At 41.0% G+C, this 12,366-nt stretch overlaps 1 protein-coding gene across 3 annotated transcripts in view; it reads left to right on the forward strand.

The window, feature by feature from the left end:
• Positions 1-15: 15 nt before the first annotated feature.
• The window catches only part of LOC111151864 (coatomer protein complex subunit gamma 2), a 115,812-nt gene continuing 103,461 nt past the window's right edge, over positions 16-12,366 (forward strand). For all 3 annotated transcript variants that reach the window (XM_022510092.1, XM_022510091.1, XM_022510093.1), the window contains exons 1-4: positions 16-136; positions 1,315-1,367; positions 1,940-2,020; positions 4,578-4,649. In XM_022510092.1, coding sequence (XP_022365800.1) covers positions 100-136; positions 1,315-1,367; positions 1,940-2,020; positions 4,578-4,649 — 243 coding nt within the window. In that variant the 5' untranslated portion in view covers positions 16-99. The remainder of the gene's footprint in view (positions 137-1,314; positions 1,368-1,939; positions 2,021-4,577; positions 4,650-12,366) is intronic.

Here is a 12,366-nt window from a genome sequence, read left to right on the forward strand (position 1 = left end):
GCCAGAGCACGGGGCCGGCCTTCCTGCAGTCTCTTCCGCTCGCCGGCTGCGGCGCCTGGGACGGTTGCGGTGGGTCTGGGCGCTGGGAAGTCGTCCAAGATGATTAAAAAATTCGACAAGAAGGACGAGGAGTCTGGTACGCGCTGGGCTTCTGACGCCCACCCTCAGCCGCGGGGGCCCCTTCCCCGCCCGCCGACACCTGCTCTCGGGGGCCGCGGAACCGAAGGCGTGGGCGCCGGTGTGCCAGGGGGCCGGAGTTGGAGCCCGCCCCTCCCTCCGCCCGGCTCCGCTCTGCAGCAGCCTGGGGCCTGCCCCTAGCCCCTCCCCCGGGCGCCGGAGCCTCCCCTCGGGTCGCGCGCTCCCGCCCCGCGCCCGCGCCCGCGCGCCGCGTCTGGCGGCTCGGCGGCCCCGCCCCCCGCTCCCGCCCCCTCCCCAGGGCTCAGCCCCTCGGAGCTGCCTCAGCCGCGCTCGCGGGGGGTGGGCTGTCCGCAGAGGAGGCGGGCCCACGGCGCGTGGCCGAGGGAGTGGGTGCGCGCGTGTGAGAGCTGGGGGCGCTGGTCGTGGTAGGCCCGTAGCGGGTCTGGGCTCGACGGGACAGTGTGTGTACGTGTGTGTACGAACTTGGAAGTGCCTTGTACCTTCGTCTTCCGCCACCCAGGGGGTTCAGACTGTCCCGTGGTACATAGGTCATTTAATGCTCAGGCATCCAGAAGTGAGTTCGTTCTTGATACCCGTCCTTGGTCCAGAGCAAAATGGGAAGCAAAAGGGGAAGATGCCAAGCCACCTGAAAACAACCCCCTCCAAACTCCCAAACCAAACCCCCTCATCGTTTGGTGCTGCTCTCCCATGGTGTGGTCGAGATTTGGTTTAGGAAATCTCCATGGCCTCTTCCAGCTTGATATGATAGGGTACTTTGCTAAACTCTTTTCTGCCTCGCGGTAATTGTTGGAAACATGTAAGATAGTGCTTGCCTTTGGGGAAATCCAAAGGGCCCAGCCACCGTCTCATCCATCTTAGCTGTGTGCCCGTGACATACACATGTCACATTCATGTGAAACGAGGACAGGGGAAGAGGCACTCATTTTGGGCAGGGATCCTGCAAAAGAGAAGTCCAAGATCTCCAATGACTAGCAAACACAGCTAGTACCAGAATCGAAATGATTTTATTCAATTTATATGTGTATTTGTAATGATTCTCACTGTGATATCCAAGTGATCGCTCCACTTAGGTGAGCTATCCCAAGCATTCAATAACCTGTAGACATAAATTTGTCTAGGACAGCTCTTAAAGACATTTTTTTGTTTATAACATAGGTAGTGGCTCCAATCCTTTTCGGCATCTGGAGAAGAGTGCTGTCTTACAGGAGGTATGACTTGGAAGTATGCTGTGTTCTTTCTTTTCTATTCCATTTTAGAATGGTGGTCAGAGAGCCCCTGGAATATGATGACCCCAAATAAGAATTGAGGAATGCAATACTGTTTTCGGAGAATACAGACATGAGGGAAAAAGAAGATGGTTACTTATCCTCAGTGGGGCTAGAGCTTATAGAAATGCAAAAACATGTAGACTCTCCCACATGTTGATAATTTTAAATAAAATGCCAAAGAGGTGTATAGTACAAGGTTACTGAAGGAAGTTGCAGATATTAAACTAATTGTATTCAAATGCTGTAGGTAAATACTGTGATTCTTACTTAACACATAAAGCACATAAAGTTGAAGTACTAGATCTAAGGGAAAGAGTGTGGAATGGAAAATCAAGACCGTGTGTAATAATGTATCATATACTGTGATAAATTGAAAACAATTGTAAGCAATTAACATTATTTGGATATTGTGATCAAAATATGTAGTTTATTTGATTAAAATTGATTTTTGTAATCTGTGATAGAAATGATAGAAAATATACTATGTATAACAATTTTTTTTTGTCCCACAGGCTCGTATATTCAATGAAACACCCATCAATCCAAGAAGATGTTTGCATATTCTTACAAAGATTCTTTACTTACTGAACCAGGTAAACTGTTTTGATTTGCCTTAGATTTGTTTCCTGGACTAGAAATACATAACATGCAGTGAAATACTTTCTGGAAAATATAGTTATTTTTTTTTTTAATTCACTTAATTTAGAAATATACAGTGTTTGATTCAGGTAAAGATATGTAAGGGTTATATAGGATAAGGATTATGACATATACTTCTGTTTTATTCATGAGGTACTAGATCAGCTAAATGCATAGTAGGTCCTCGATCTTGATTTGAATTTAACAAGTTTTAGTTGATGTTAAAACATGTTGTTTAGATTTGTTCAGAGGTCTCATGTCCCTCCAAAAATACAGTACAAAATCTTAAACAAATTCCAGATAGATAGTTTACTTTTTTGGAGGGGGAGGAGTATAGTGGTGAATTTTTTTTTTCCCAAGCTTTGATTTTCATGTTTAGAATTTATATGTATTATCCCTACTGTACCATGGCAAGCGATATGATTCTGTGCTTAACCATTCTGTGCCTTAGTGTCCTTTTCTATAAATGGGGATTATGACAATGCCTGTTTTCTAAAGTTGTAATGATTCAATGAGATAATGAATGGAAAGCACAGAGAACAGTCCTGGACATGCACATTCAGGAATAGTTTTCATTCAGTCATTCAGCAAATATTTATAATACACCTGTTGATTCCTCTGCACTGTTTGAGGCACTGGGGACATAGCAGACAAAACCAACAAAAGTATTTGCCCTGATAGAACGTGGATTCTGTTTGCTGTTATTGCTATTAATTTTATTTTTTCTTGTGTTTTTGTTTGTTTCTTTGTTTTGCTTCAGACCAAAAATTCTCATGAAATGTCTAGGACCTTAGAAAATGTGATTTTGTTTCTTAGATTCACACACTCACACACGCACACACAAATATACACTCATATATACTTCAGGTGGCTTACATATGGTGTTTAGAAGACCATGGTTTCCAATTTGAATTCCATGAGGATATCATATTTTTACTGTATTTCATTACTGAAGACACGATGAAGGTTTGTCCTTTGCAAATGGAGACTGAGCAACAAGTACTTACTGTGACATAAAATATAATCTTGTACCAACATCATATTCTTCTCTGGTAGCATATTAGAAGCATTTAGGACAAAGTCAGTTTGATTTAATTTTTCATAACACACATTGAGCCCAGGTTGGCTAAATCCATTGTATAAGCAGAGTTTTGAGTAGTTGAGAGCAGTGCCGAGTAATACACACTTTTATATTGACCAGTACCTCTTTGATGGAAAACTCATGTTGAAACACTTCATTATCTTGATAAGAAAATTACCAGTGTAATCTGATAAATAAACACAGTCAACTACACAAACAGGTTTGGGAACCTTAGTTTTACCTTTGGCCTAGTTCTTGGTATTGCTTTATGGAAACATACTTTCAAATTCCTACTACAGCTGATCTACTCATATATTCTGAATTTTAAGCCCAAAAGTAGGGACTTAGGGTTTACTGAGCATACTGAAAAGTGCCTGGACTTCCATATGTTCACTAAGTATTTATGGAGGAAAGGGAGGGAAGTCTCTTACTGAGCATGTTGGGTCTTCTGATTTAAGTAACTGTGAATTCTTATACTCTGTGTTTCAAACTCAACTTTTAAAGTTTGTCACCAAAATTTGTTTATTCTTATTCCCATAACAAATAGATCGAGAGCTAGTTATATTCCGAGCGAGGTCTGAAGCCCTGAAAAGTGATTGAGGTTAATGCATGATGAGGATTGCTTTTAATGAAATTGGTTATTCAAATGTTAATGTCTCAGGTGGTCTCTAATCTGGAATTTTTTGACTGTGAGTAAAATAAGTTATCTCACATCTTGCTACTTAAAAACATGCCATTCTCAGACTCAGCATTTGCATCACCAGCAGCCGGTTAGAAATGCAAAATTTCAGCCTTCACCCAGGGCTATTAAAGCCGATTCTGCATTTTGGAAAGATCCTCGGATGATTTATTGAGCATATTAAAGTTCTGATCCAAAGCATCATCCAAAGCCTGACTTTTATATAACTAATCTGGTTCCTGCCTTTTTGGTTGGTCCCTTTTTACCATGTTTTCTGGAATTCCTAATATATAGCTCTTTATAATTTAATATTTATTGTGCTCCTATAATATGTCAGGCTTTGTGCTGGGCATTGGATTATAGAAATATAAAAGGTGTGATCTCTGCTTATAGGCAGTGTGGTATTAACATGCCATTCTGATTAGGAACTCAACTTGCTACTACTTTCTACCTCCTTATAAATTGTGGTTCTCTAGGGAAATCAAAATAGTTCCTGCTAAAAGGTTAGAGATGACTATTCCAGAACTTTTCTAGCATGGTGTGTAATACTGAATTATTTCAAATAAGGAGTGGACACAATGCCCATACAAGTTTATAAATTGAAAGCCAGAAAAATAGCTCAGAGGCAGAATGTTTACAAAGAAATTTTTCCACTGAGTTCTAAAAGATTTTTGCAGAAAAAAAGGAAAATCCTTAATATACTTTTTTTTTTTTTTTTAAAATTTAAGAAGTTGTTTTCAATTTTCCTTAGGGTGAACACTTTGGAACTACGGAAGCCACAGAAGCCTTCTTTGCAATGACTCGATTGTTTCAATCTAATGATGTAAGTCTTTTTATTTTCTTCTTTTAGGCTGGAAAAGCTCCTTTTATTCTTTCTTCTTGGGGAGCTTAGAGTGTTCCAAATTAGAAAATGTCGCTTGAAATATTTAAAATTACTTAAACATTATTTATCTTCATCAGATTTTTATTTTTTGTTTATATTTTTATTTTTTTCAAAGATTTTATTTATTTATTTGGCAGAGAGAGAGAGATCACAAGTAGGCAGAGATACAGGCAGAGAGACAAGGGGAAGCAGGCTCCCTGCTGAGCAGAGAGCCCGACGCAGGGCCCAATCCCAGGACGCTGGGATCACGACCCGAGCCCAGACAGAGGCCCTAACCCACTGAACCATCCAGGTGCCTCTTCATCAGATTTTTAAATGTTCATTAAAAGCCACGTGAATGTGAAAGATTGACAGTATACAGCATAAAGCTCTTCCCCCACAGATCTCTCACGCAGTCACAAAAGCCGTTCATTTTCCAGTGTGCAGCATGCCCCTGGGAAGATGGGCTAGTAGAAGTCACCAGATGTAGCTACCACATTTCTAAGTCCCAGTCAAGTTTCTGGGGGGCTTGGGATCGCTGCTGGTATGCAGCAGGCCTGGCCACTTGAGAAGAAGAGCGGGAGCAGCGTGGGGAAGAGGACACAGGGTAGGGAAAAAGAAGTGTAAGGACGAACTAAAGCTGCCAGCATCTCTGTGTCTGTGTCTCACTGCCTTAAAGCACCCAACTTCCAGAGCACCGTGGCTCTACAGCTTTACTTCTGTTTTCTAAATGTGCTGCACATTTCTCTTTCGCCCAGCTCTAGCTCAGAACCTACAGGGGAGGGATTTCTGCGAGATAGACTTCCCAGCTTTCTGTTGACGTAACTTGTCCAAATCTTGCAGTTATTTTTGGTGTGTAACTACATACCTTCACAGGCCACGTTTTGTGCCCAACCCCCAGGAACTTCTAGGATTTGAGTGTGGTTATATGTCTGGATAACGATAGGCTTCGGGAATAGGTCCTCAGGAACTTAGCAGTGTGGGTAGGGTAGCTGTCTCAGGTGAGGCCATTACTGATCCTTCAGGCAAAGGGAGACTCTTTGCTCAGACAGAGAATGAAGAGCTGCTTCTACTTGCAGAGGAGTCTTGGGGAATTTAAGAGTTCAAGGTACTCAGCTTCATCAGAATCTTCCCATATGTCCCTATCCCAATTTTCAGGGTCCTGCTCCTTCCCAGTTCAAAGTCTTCCCTTTAATCTAAGATGCCCCACAGGGTGTGTATTGAATTTTCATTGTCTTTAGCCTCATGGGGGGTTTGCTTTTCAGAATTCTCAGCGTTGTGTCCACATGACACAGGCTTTCTATGAAGGTGTTATGGAAGACTTCTAGTCTCTTTCCCAGACCTTGAGCCATGAATTTAAAACTCTGGACTCATTTCTTTTACCAAGTTCTCCAGTTACTTAGAAGAACTAACCTATTGTATAATACATTTCTACAAAATATTCTATGGCAGCAACTACTGGGTTACCCAAGCCTTCTCTTCTATAGGTCCTTAATGATGCTTCTCTGCAGGTGATGATTTAAGTATTTTGGCTCTGTGTGCCATGGGCAACTAGTCTCCCCTTTACCACTGGAAACAGGGCCATTAGTGCCTTTTATCAAATCAGAGAAGCACCTTCAGATTTCTGTTGTTAAGGTCTTGTTTCCCTTTAATCGCTTCCTCTACCAGAAATTCAGGGTTCAATCAGGGAAGCAGAACCAACTGTGATTTTTATAGATTTATGTATTAGAGGTGTTAGACTAGAAAGCCAGGCATTTCAGGCTGCTGGAGCAAGGTCACGGAGAGGGACTATTATAAAAGTTATGGAAAGCTGTTGCCTCTTTGTGGCTCTGTGAATTTGCAGCCCCAGGTTGCTGTTGCCCAGAGGGGTGGCAGCTGGGAAGAAGAGTTGGCTGTGGAGCAGGGAGGGGACGGAGCAAGGACAAACTCGAAGCCTCTGGCCCAGAAGTTGTATTAAGGAAAGAAGGCATGAAATCGTTTTCTAGGAAATGGATTGGGGAAATGTAGGTTGTTGGACAGTATGAATGGCCCCTTGGAGTTAGTGGGCATGAAGTGAAAGTATTAGCTGGTAGTATGGTGAATGTTTTCCTCCAGCTGCAGGCTTCTGGTTAAAGCGTGGAACAGTTGGAGATTGGCTTTAGTCAGGGTTAGGGTTTTGCCAGGTTAGTAAATGGAGGGAAGAGCAAGGAAGTTGAGAGCTTGAAATATTAACTATGGAATCTGGTTAGGAGGCAAGAATGAACAGGGGCTGAGCGGGGCAGTAAAGGGTTGATTGGATCCATGAATTGACATAGTGAAAGGGCTGTTGGAGTCAGGAGTGGTGGCTGGAGAGTGAAATGCTTGGAAATGAAATTATGAAAGGGATGCGGTTATCGAAGGGGGTGACAGTGGAAGTGGGTGATTGCAGAAGGAAGGAAGACGGGATCCTGGGAGAAGTCAATTCTATCGAGCGGTTAGAGTTTTAGAAATATTGTCTGTATGGGTATTAAAGTCACCAATAGGGCACCTGGGTGGCTCAGTTGATTAAGCATCTGTTTTCAGCTAAAGTCATGATCTCAGGGTCCTGGGATCGAGCCCCATGTGGGGTTCCCTGCTCCGTGGGGAGTCTGCTTCTCCTTCTCTGTCTGCCCCTTCCTCCCTATTTGTGTTCTCGCTCATTCTCTCACTGTCAAAATAAATAAGTAAAGTCTTTAAAAAAAATAAAGTCACCAATAATTATTATTGGACTAATATTGAAGATAGTGATGGTGAACAAGTTACTAATATATATATTTTTTAAAATAAGGGACATAACCAGAAGTCTGTATATGCAGACAAGAGTGGTGGCGGGTGATGCCGTCTAAAGGCATAAGCTTTAAAGCCAGAGATTTTTAGGGGAGAACGAGGCACAGTGAAAGAAGGCAGTGCTGAGATTTTTGAACAGGCAGTGAGCTTCTCTACCTGTAGTTCTGGTGGATGAGGGTTAAAGGAGAGACAACAGCCATTGTTTGGGGGGGGGGGGGGGGGGGGGGGGGGGGGGGGGATGGGAGGGAATTCTCAGGGAGGAACCAGGTTAGAGACAAGATGTTTGCTTTCGGAGAAGAATTAAGGATATAAGGGATTTTGCTGAGATTTTTCAGAGAACTTGGTGGAAGGTTTGGGATTTGAGAAGGATGGAAGTCAGAGTCAGATTAGATGCTGTTCCCAGCTGCATGGCGGTAAATGACCACGTGATGAATAATGACCAGGATATTTCAGGGTTTTGTAGTGTTTGTGGTGAGGAGCCAGGTGTAGCATGCTGTGATTCATTTTGTGGGTCCCTTAGGCAGAATATGGAAAGGGGGGTGTGATTTTTGTGGGGAGGAAAGGGAACTGGGGATTTTGCTGGCAGCATGGGGGGCTTCTTCCTTTTCCAGCCATCCTTTACCAGAGTGTAATTGCTATCTTGAGATTGGTAACCTCCTATCAGTGTTTATATCTCTATGTATTTCATATGTTTGTATCCATAATCTATACTTAGCCTTTTTATGTGTTTAAAAATATAAGTGGGGGTGCCTGGGTGGCTCAGTCAGTTAAGTGTCTGCCTTGGGCTTGGTTTGTGATCTCAGGGTCCTGGAATTGAGCCCTGCCGTGGGCTTCTGGCTCAGCAGGGAGTCTGCGTCTCCCTCTCGCTTCCCTCCCCTCCCCCCACTTGTGCACACTCTCTCTCTCTCTCTCTCTCTCTCTCTTTCAAATAAATAAATAAAATCTTTAAAAAATACGTAAGTGATCAGAGGTGCCTCGGTGGCTCAGTTGGTTGAGCAGTCGACTCTTGATTTCAGCTCAGGTCATAATCTCAGGGTCCTGGGGTCGGGCCCTGCGTCAGGCTCCATGCTGAACGTTGAGTCTGCTTGCGGCTCTTCTCTCCTTCTCCCCCTGCCCCTCCTGCCACTCTCTGTCTCTCAAATAAATAAATAAATAAATCTTAGAAAAATATATAAGTGATCATATTGTTACTGCAGTTTTCAAAATTAATGTTTTCAAGTTCAGCCCTCTCGCTGCACGTACTTCCACTTTATTCAGTTTCACCGCTGCTTGTGATCCAGTGTGTTAATACACAGTATCTCTCCTCATTTATACATTCTCCCAGGGCAGATACGTGTGGCTTCCACTCCTTTGCTATTACAAGTGATACCATACACAATGTTTATGTACATGTCTTGTGCACATAGAATTTTTCTGGGATAGAGACCTACAACTGGAATGAATTTCTAGGTAATGGTAGTGATTCAATCTTATCAAATTGATCTTTGAACTGATCTCGTCCTAATTTACACAGACGGTGCTTCAAATCCTTACTTGTACTGATAATAATTTCTTATTACCAGACCGAAGTGTTTGCCATTCATAAGAATGTGAAATGGCATCTCTTTGTGGTTTTAATTTGCATTTTCATGATCATCGCTGCACTTGAAACTCTTCCTATGTTAAGTGGCCGTTTTACTTTCTTCCTCTGTGAATTGTCTGTTCATATTCTTTGCTTATTTATATTCCTCTTACTGACTTACAGAAAACTTTTTTTATTTTAGTGTTTAAAAAAATCAGCTTTGTCGAGTATAACTTACAAAGTAATAAAATTCGCCAATTTTAAATGTACTGTTCAGTGAGTTTTGACCCATGTCTGGAGTCTGAGAATCATCCCCACAGTCACGATGCAGAAATCTCTCATCACCCCAGACTGTGCCCCTGTGTCGCTTAGTTGTCTGAGTCCTCCCTCCACCCCTAGCTCCTGAAAGTCAGTGAGTGATCTACTTTCTGACAACAGAGTTTTGCATTTTCTAGAATTTCACTTTAATCATATAGTTTGTAGCCTTTTATGACTTTTATGTCTTGTTTCTTTCTCCGAGCATCTGGCCTTTGAGACTGATCCGAGTCTTTGTATCAGTCGTTTTTCATCTTTATTGCTGAGTAATATTCCATTGTATGGAGGTGTTCTACTTTACATATGCATTCACAAGTACTGGTTATTTGAGTGATTTCTAGCTTATGGATATTATGAACAAAGGTGCTAAAAATATTCAAGTAGAGGTCTTTGTGTGGACCTACTTTCATTTTCTTTGCTTAATATCTAGAAGTGGCATTGTTAGGTTTGCATTTCCTTCATGAGGAATGTATTAAGCAAATACATACTTGTTTGCCATCTGTATATCTTCTTTGGTGAAGTGTCAGTTCAGATCTTCTACTTTTTTTAAAAAAAAATCATGTCTTTTGTCCTCTTATTCAGTTGCAAGTTGTCTTTATATTTTCTGGATGCAAGACCTTTATCAGATAGGTGTTTTGATATCCTCCCAATGTGTTGCTTATATTTTCATTCACTTATACTCTTGTCTCCTCCATTAAGAAAAAAAGGTATAATTTTCATAGAGTAAAATCCACCCTTTTTACGGTATAGTTTTATGACTTTTGACAAATGCATACAGTAGTTATTATCACTATTGCAATCAAGATTTAGAATGTTTCCATCGCTGCAAAAAGTTCCCTCCTGCCTCTGCATATGATCTATTCTAACCATCCTCAGCCCCAGGCCACCACTGGTCTCTTCTTTCTGCCTAGTCTAGCCTGTCTGGGAGGTCATAAAAATGCTATCAGACCACAGGAAGCCTTTTGAGTCACTAGCATAAGGTGTTTGATGTTTGTCCGTGTTACTCTTTGCTTCAGGAGTTTCCTTTTTTTTTTTTTTATTTCATTGTAGTGTTTTATTATGTGGACATACCTCAGTTTATCTGTTTGCCCTTTGAAGGATACTTAGTTTGTTACAAGGTTTTGATGGTTACGAATAAAGTTGCTATAAACATTCAGGTATAGATTTTTAAACATAAGTTTTTGTTTCTCTTGGGTCAGTTCCTGGGAGTGGGATTACCGGATCATATGTTTAACTTTGTAAGAAGCTGCCAACATCTCTTCCATTTCTGCCATCATGGTTCTAGTGACTGCATTTCTGGCCAGCACTTGGTATTGTTTTTTTTTTTTTGCTTTTTAAAATTTATTTCTCTTTAATTTTAGCCATTCTAATAGGTGTATAGTGGTATCTCTTTGTAGTCTTAATATGCATTTCCCTAATGACTAATAATCTCAAACATCATTTTGTGTGCTTTTTTTGCTCTTTAAGTAGCTTCTGTGCTGAAGGATTTGTCCATAACTTTTGCCCATTTTTACATAATTTGGTTGTATATTTTATTTTTGAGTTTTGAGAAGTCTTCTGTATTCTGGATACAAGTCCTTTGTCAGATGTGTTTCTTAACTATTTTCTTCCAGTCTGTAGCTTGTTTTTTCATTTTCTAGCCTTTCAAAGAATAGAAGCTTTAATTTTTTTTTAAAAGATTTTATTTATTTATTTATTTGACGGAGATCACAAGTAGGCAGAGAGGCAGGCAGAGAGAGGAGGGAAGCAGGCTCCCCGCTGAGAAGAGAGCCCGATGCGGGGCTCGATCCCAGGACCCTGAGATCATGACCTGAGCCGAAGGCAGAGGCTTAACCCACTGAGCCACCCAGGCGCCCCTAGAAGCTTTAAATTTTGATGAAATCCAGTTTATCAATTTTTTTTCTGTTGTGGATTATACTTCTGATATGAATTATAGAACTCTTTGCCTAACCCAGTGTCACAAAGATTTTCTCCTATGCCTTTTTTCTAGGCATTTTGATCCATTTTGAATTAATTTTTGTATATGGTATAAGGTAAGGGTTGGATTCCTCTTCCTCCTTTCACCGCCTCCTCCTTTTCCTCCTATTTTATTTTCTCAACAAATGGTACTGGAATCGTTGCATATTAGTATGGAAGGAGGAGGAAGAGGTGATGACTGAGTTACATTGGCACACTGGAACATTCAGTTTTGTTTCATTGAATAAGGATAAAGATACAGATCTTTATTCTTATTCCAGTACCACACCGTCTTGATGACTGTATCTTTATAGTAAGTTTGTTTGTTTTTTTTAATATTTTATTTATTTGACAGAGATCACAAATAGGCAGAGAGGGAGGCAGAGAGAGAGAGGGGGGAGCAGACTCCCTGCTGAGCAGAGAATCTGATGTGGGGCTTGATCCCAGGACCCTGGGATCATGACCTGAGCTGAAAGTAGAGGCTTTAACCCACTGAGCCATCCTGGCGCCCCTATAGTAAGGTTTAAATCAGATAGTGCATGTGTTCCTTTTTTTCCCCCTTTTTCAAAAGGTTGGGTCTTCTAGGTTCTTTGCTTTCTATATGAATTTTAAAATCAGCTTCCATTTCTATTTTTTAAAGTCTGCTGGAACTTTGAGGGGGATTACATTGGATCTGAAGATCAATTTGAGGGGAATTGACATTATAATACTGTGGTTTTTACTCCACAAACATGGTATTTATCTCCCCTTAGTCGGGTCTCTTTAATTCCTGTTAGCAGTATTGTAGCTTTCAGCATACAAGTCTTATACATATTTTTGAATTTATCCCTAAAGTAGTTAAGATTTTAAAAATACTATTGTACTTGTATTGTTTATAAGTAGTTTCTAGAAATTAAATTGGTTTTTGCATATTTCTGTGATTTTGTTAAATTCATTTATTAGTTCTAGGGGTATTTTGGAAGATACCTTAGAATTTTTACTTTTCAATCTGTTTGCCTTTGATTATGTATCTTAACTTACTATCATCTTGCACTATTATACAGTATAAATAGAAGTGATGGT

This window comes from Enhydra lutris, unplaced genomic scaffold (assembly GCF_002288905.1).
Source record: "Enhydra lutris kenyoni isolate GAN:26980312 unplaced genomic scaffold, ASM228890v2 scaffoldscaffold27, whole genome shotgun sequence".
Classification (NCBI taxonomy): domain Eukaryota; kingdom Metazoa; phylum Chordata; class Mammalia; order Carnivora; family Mustelidae; genus Enhydra; species Enhydra lutris.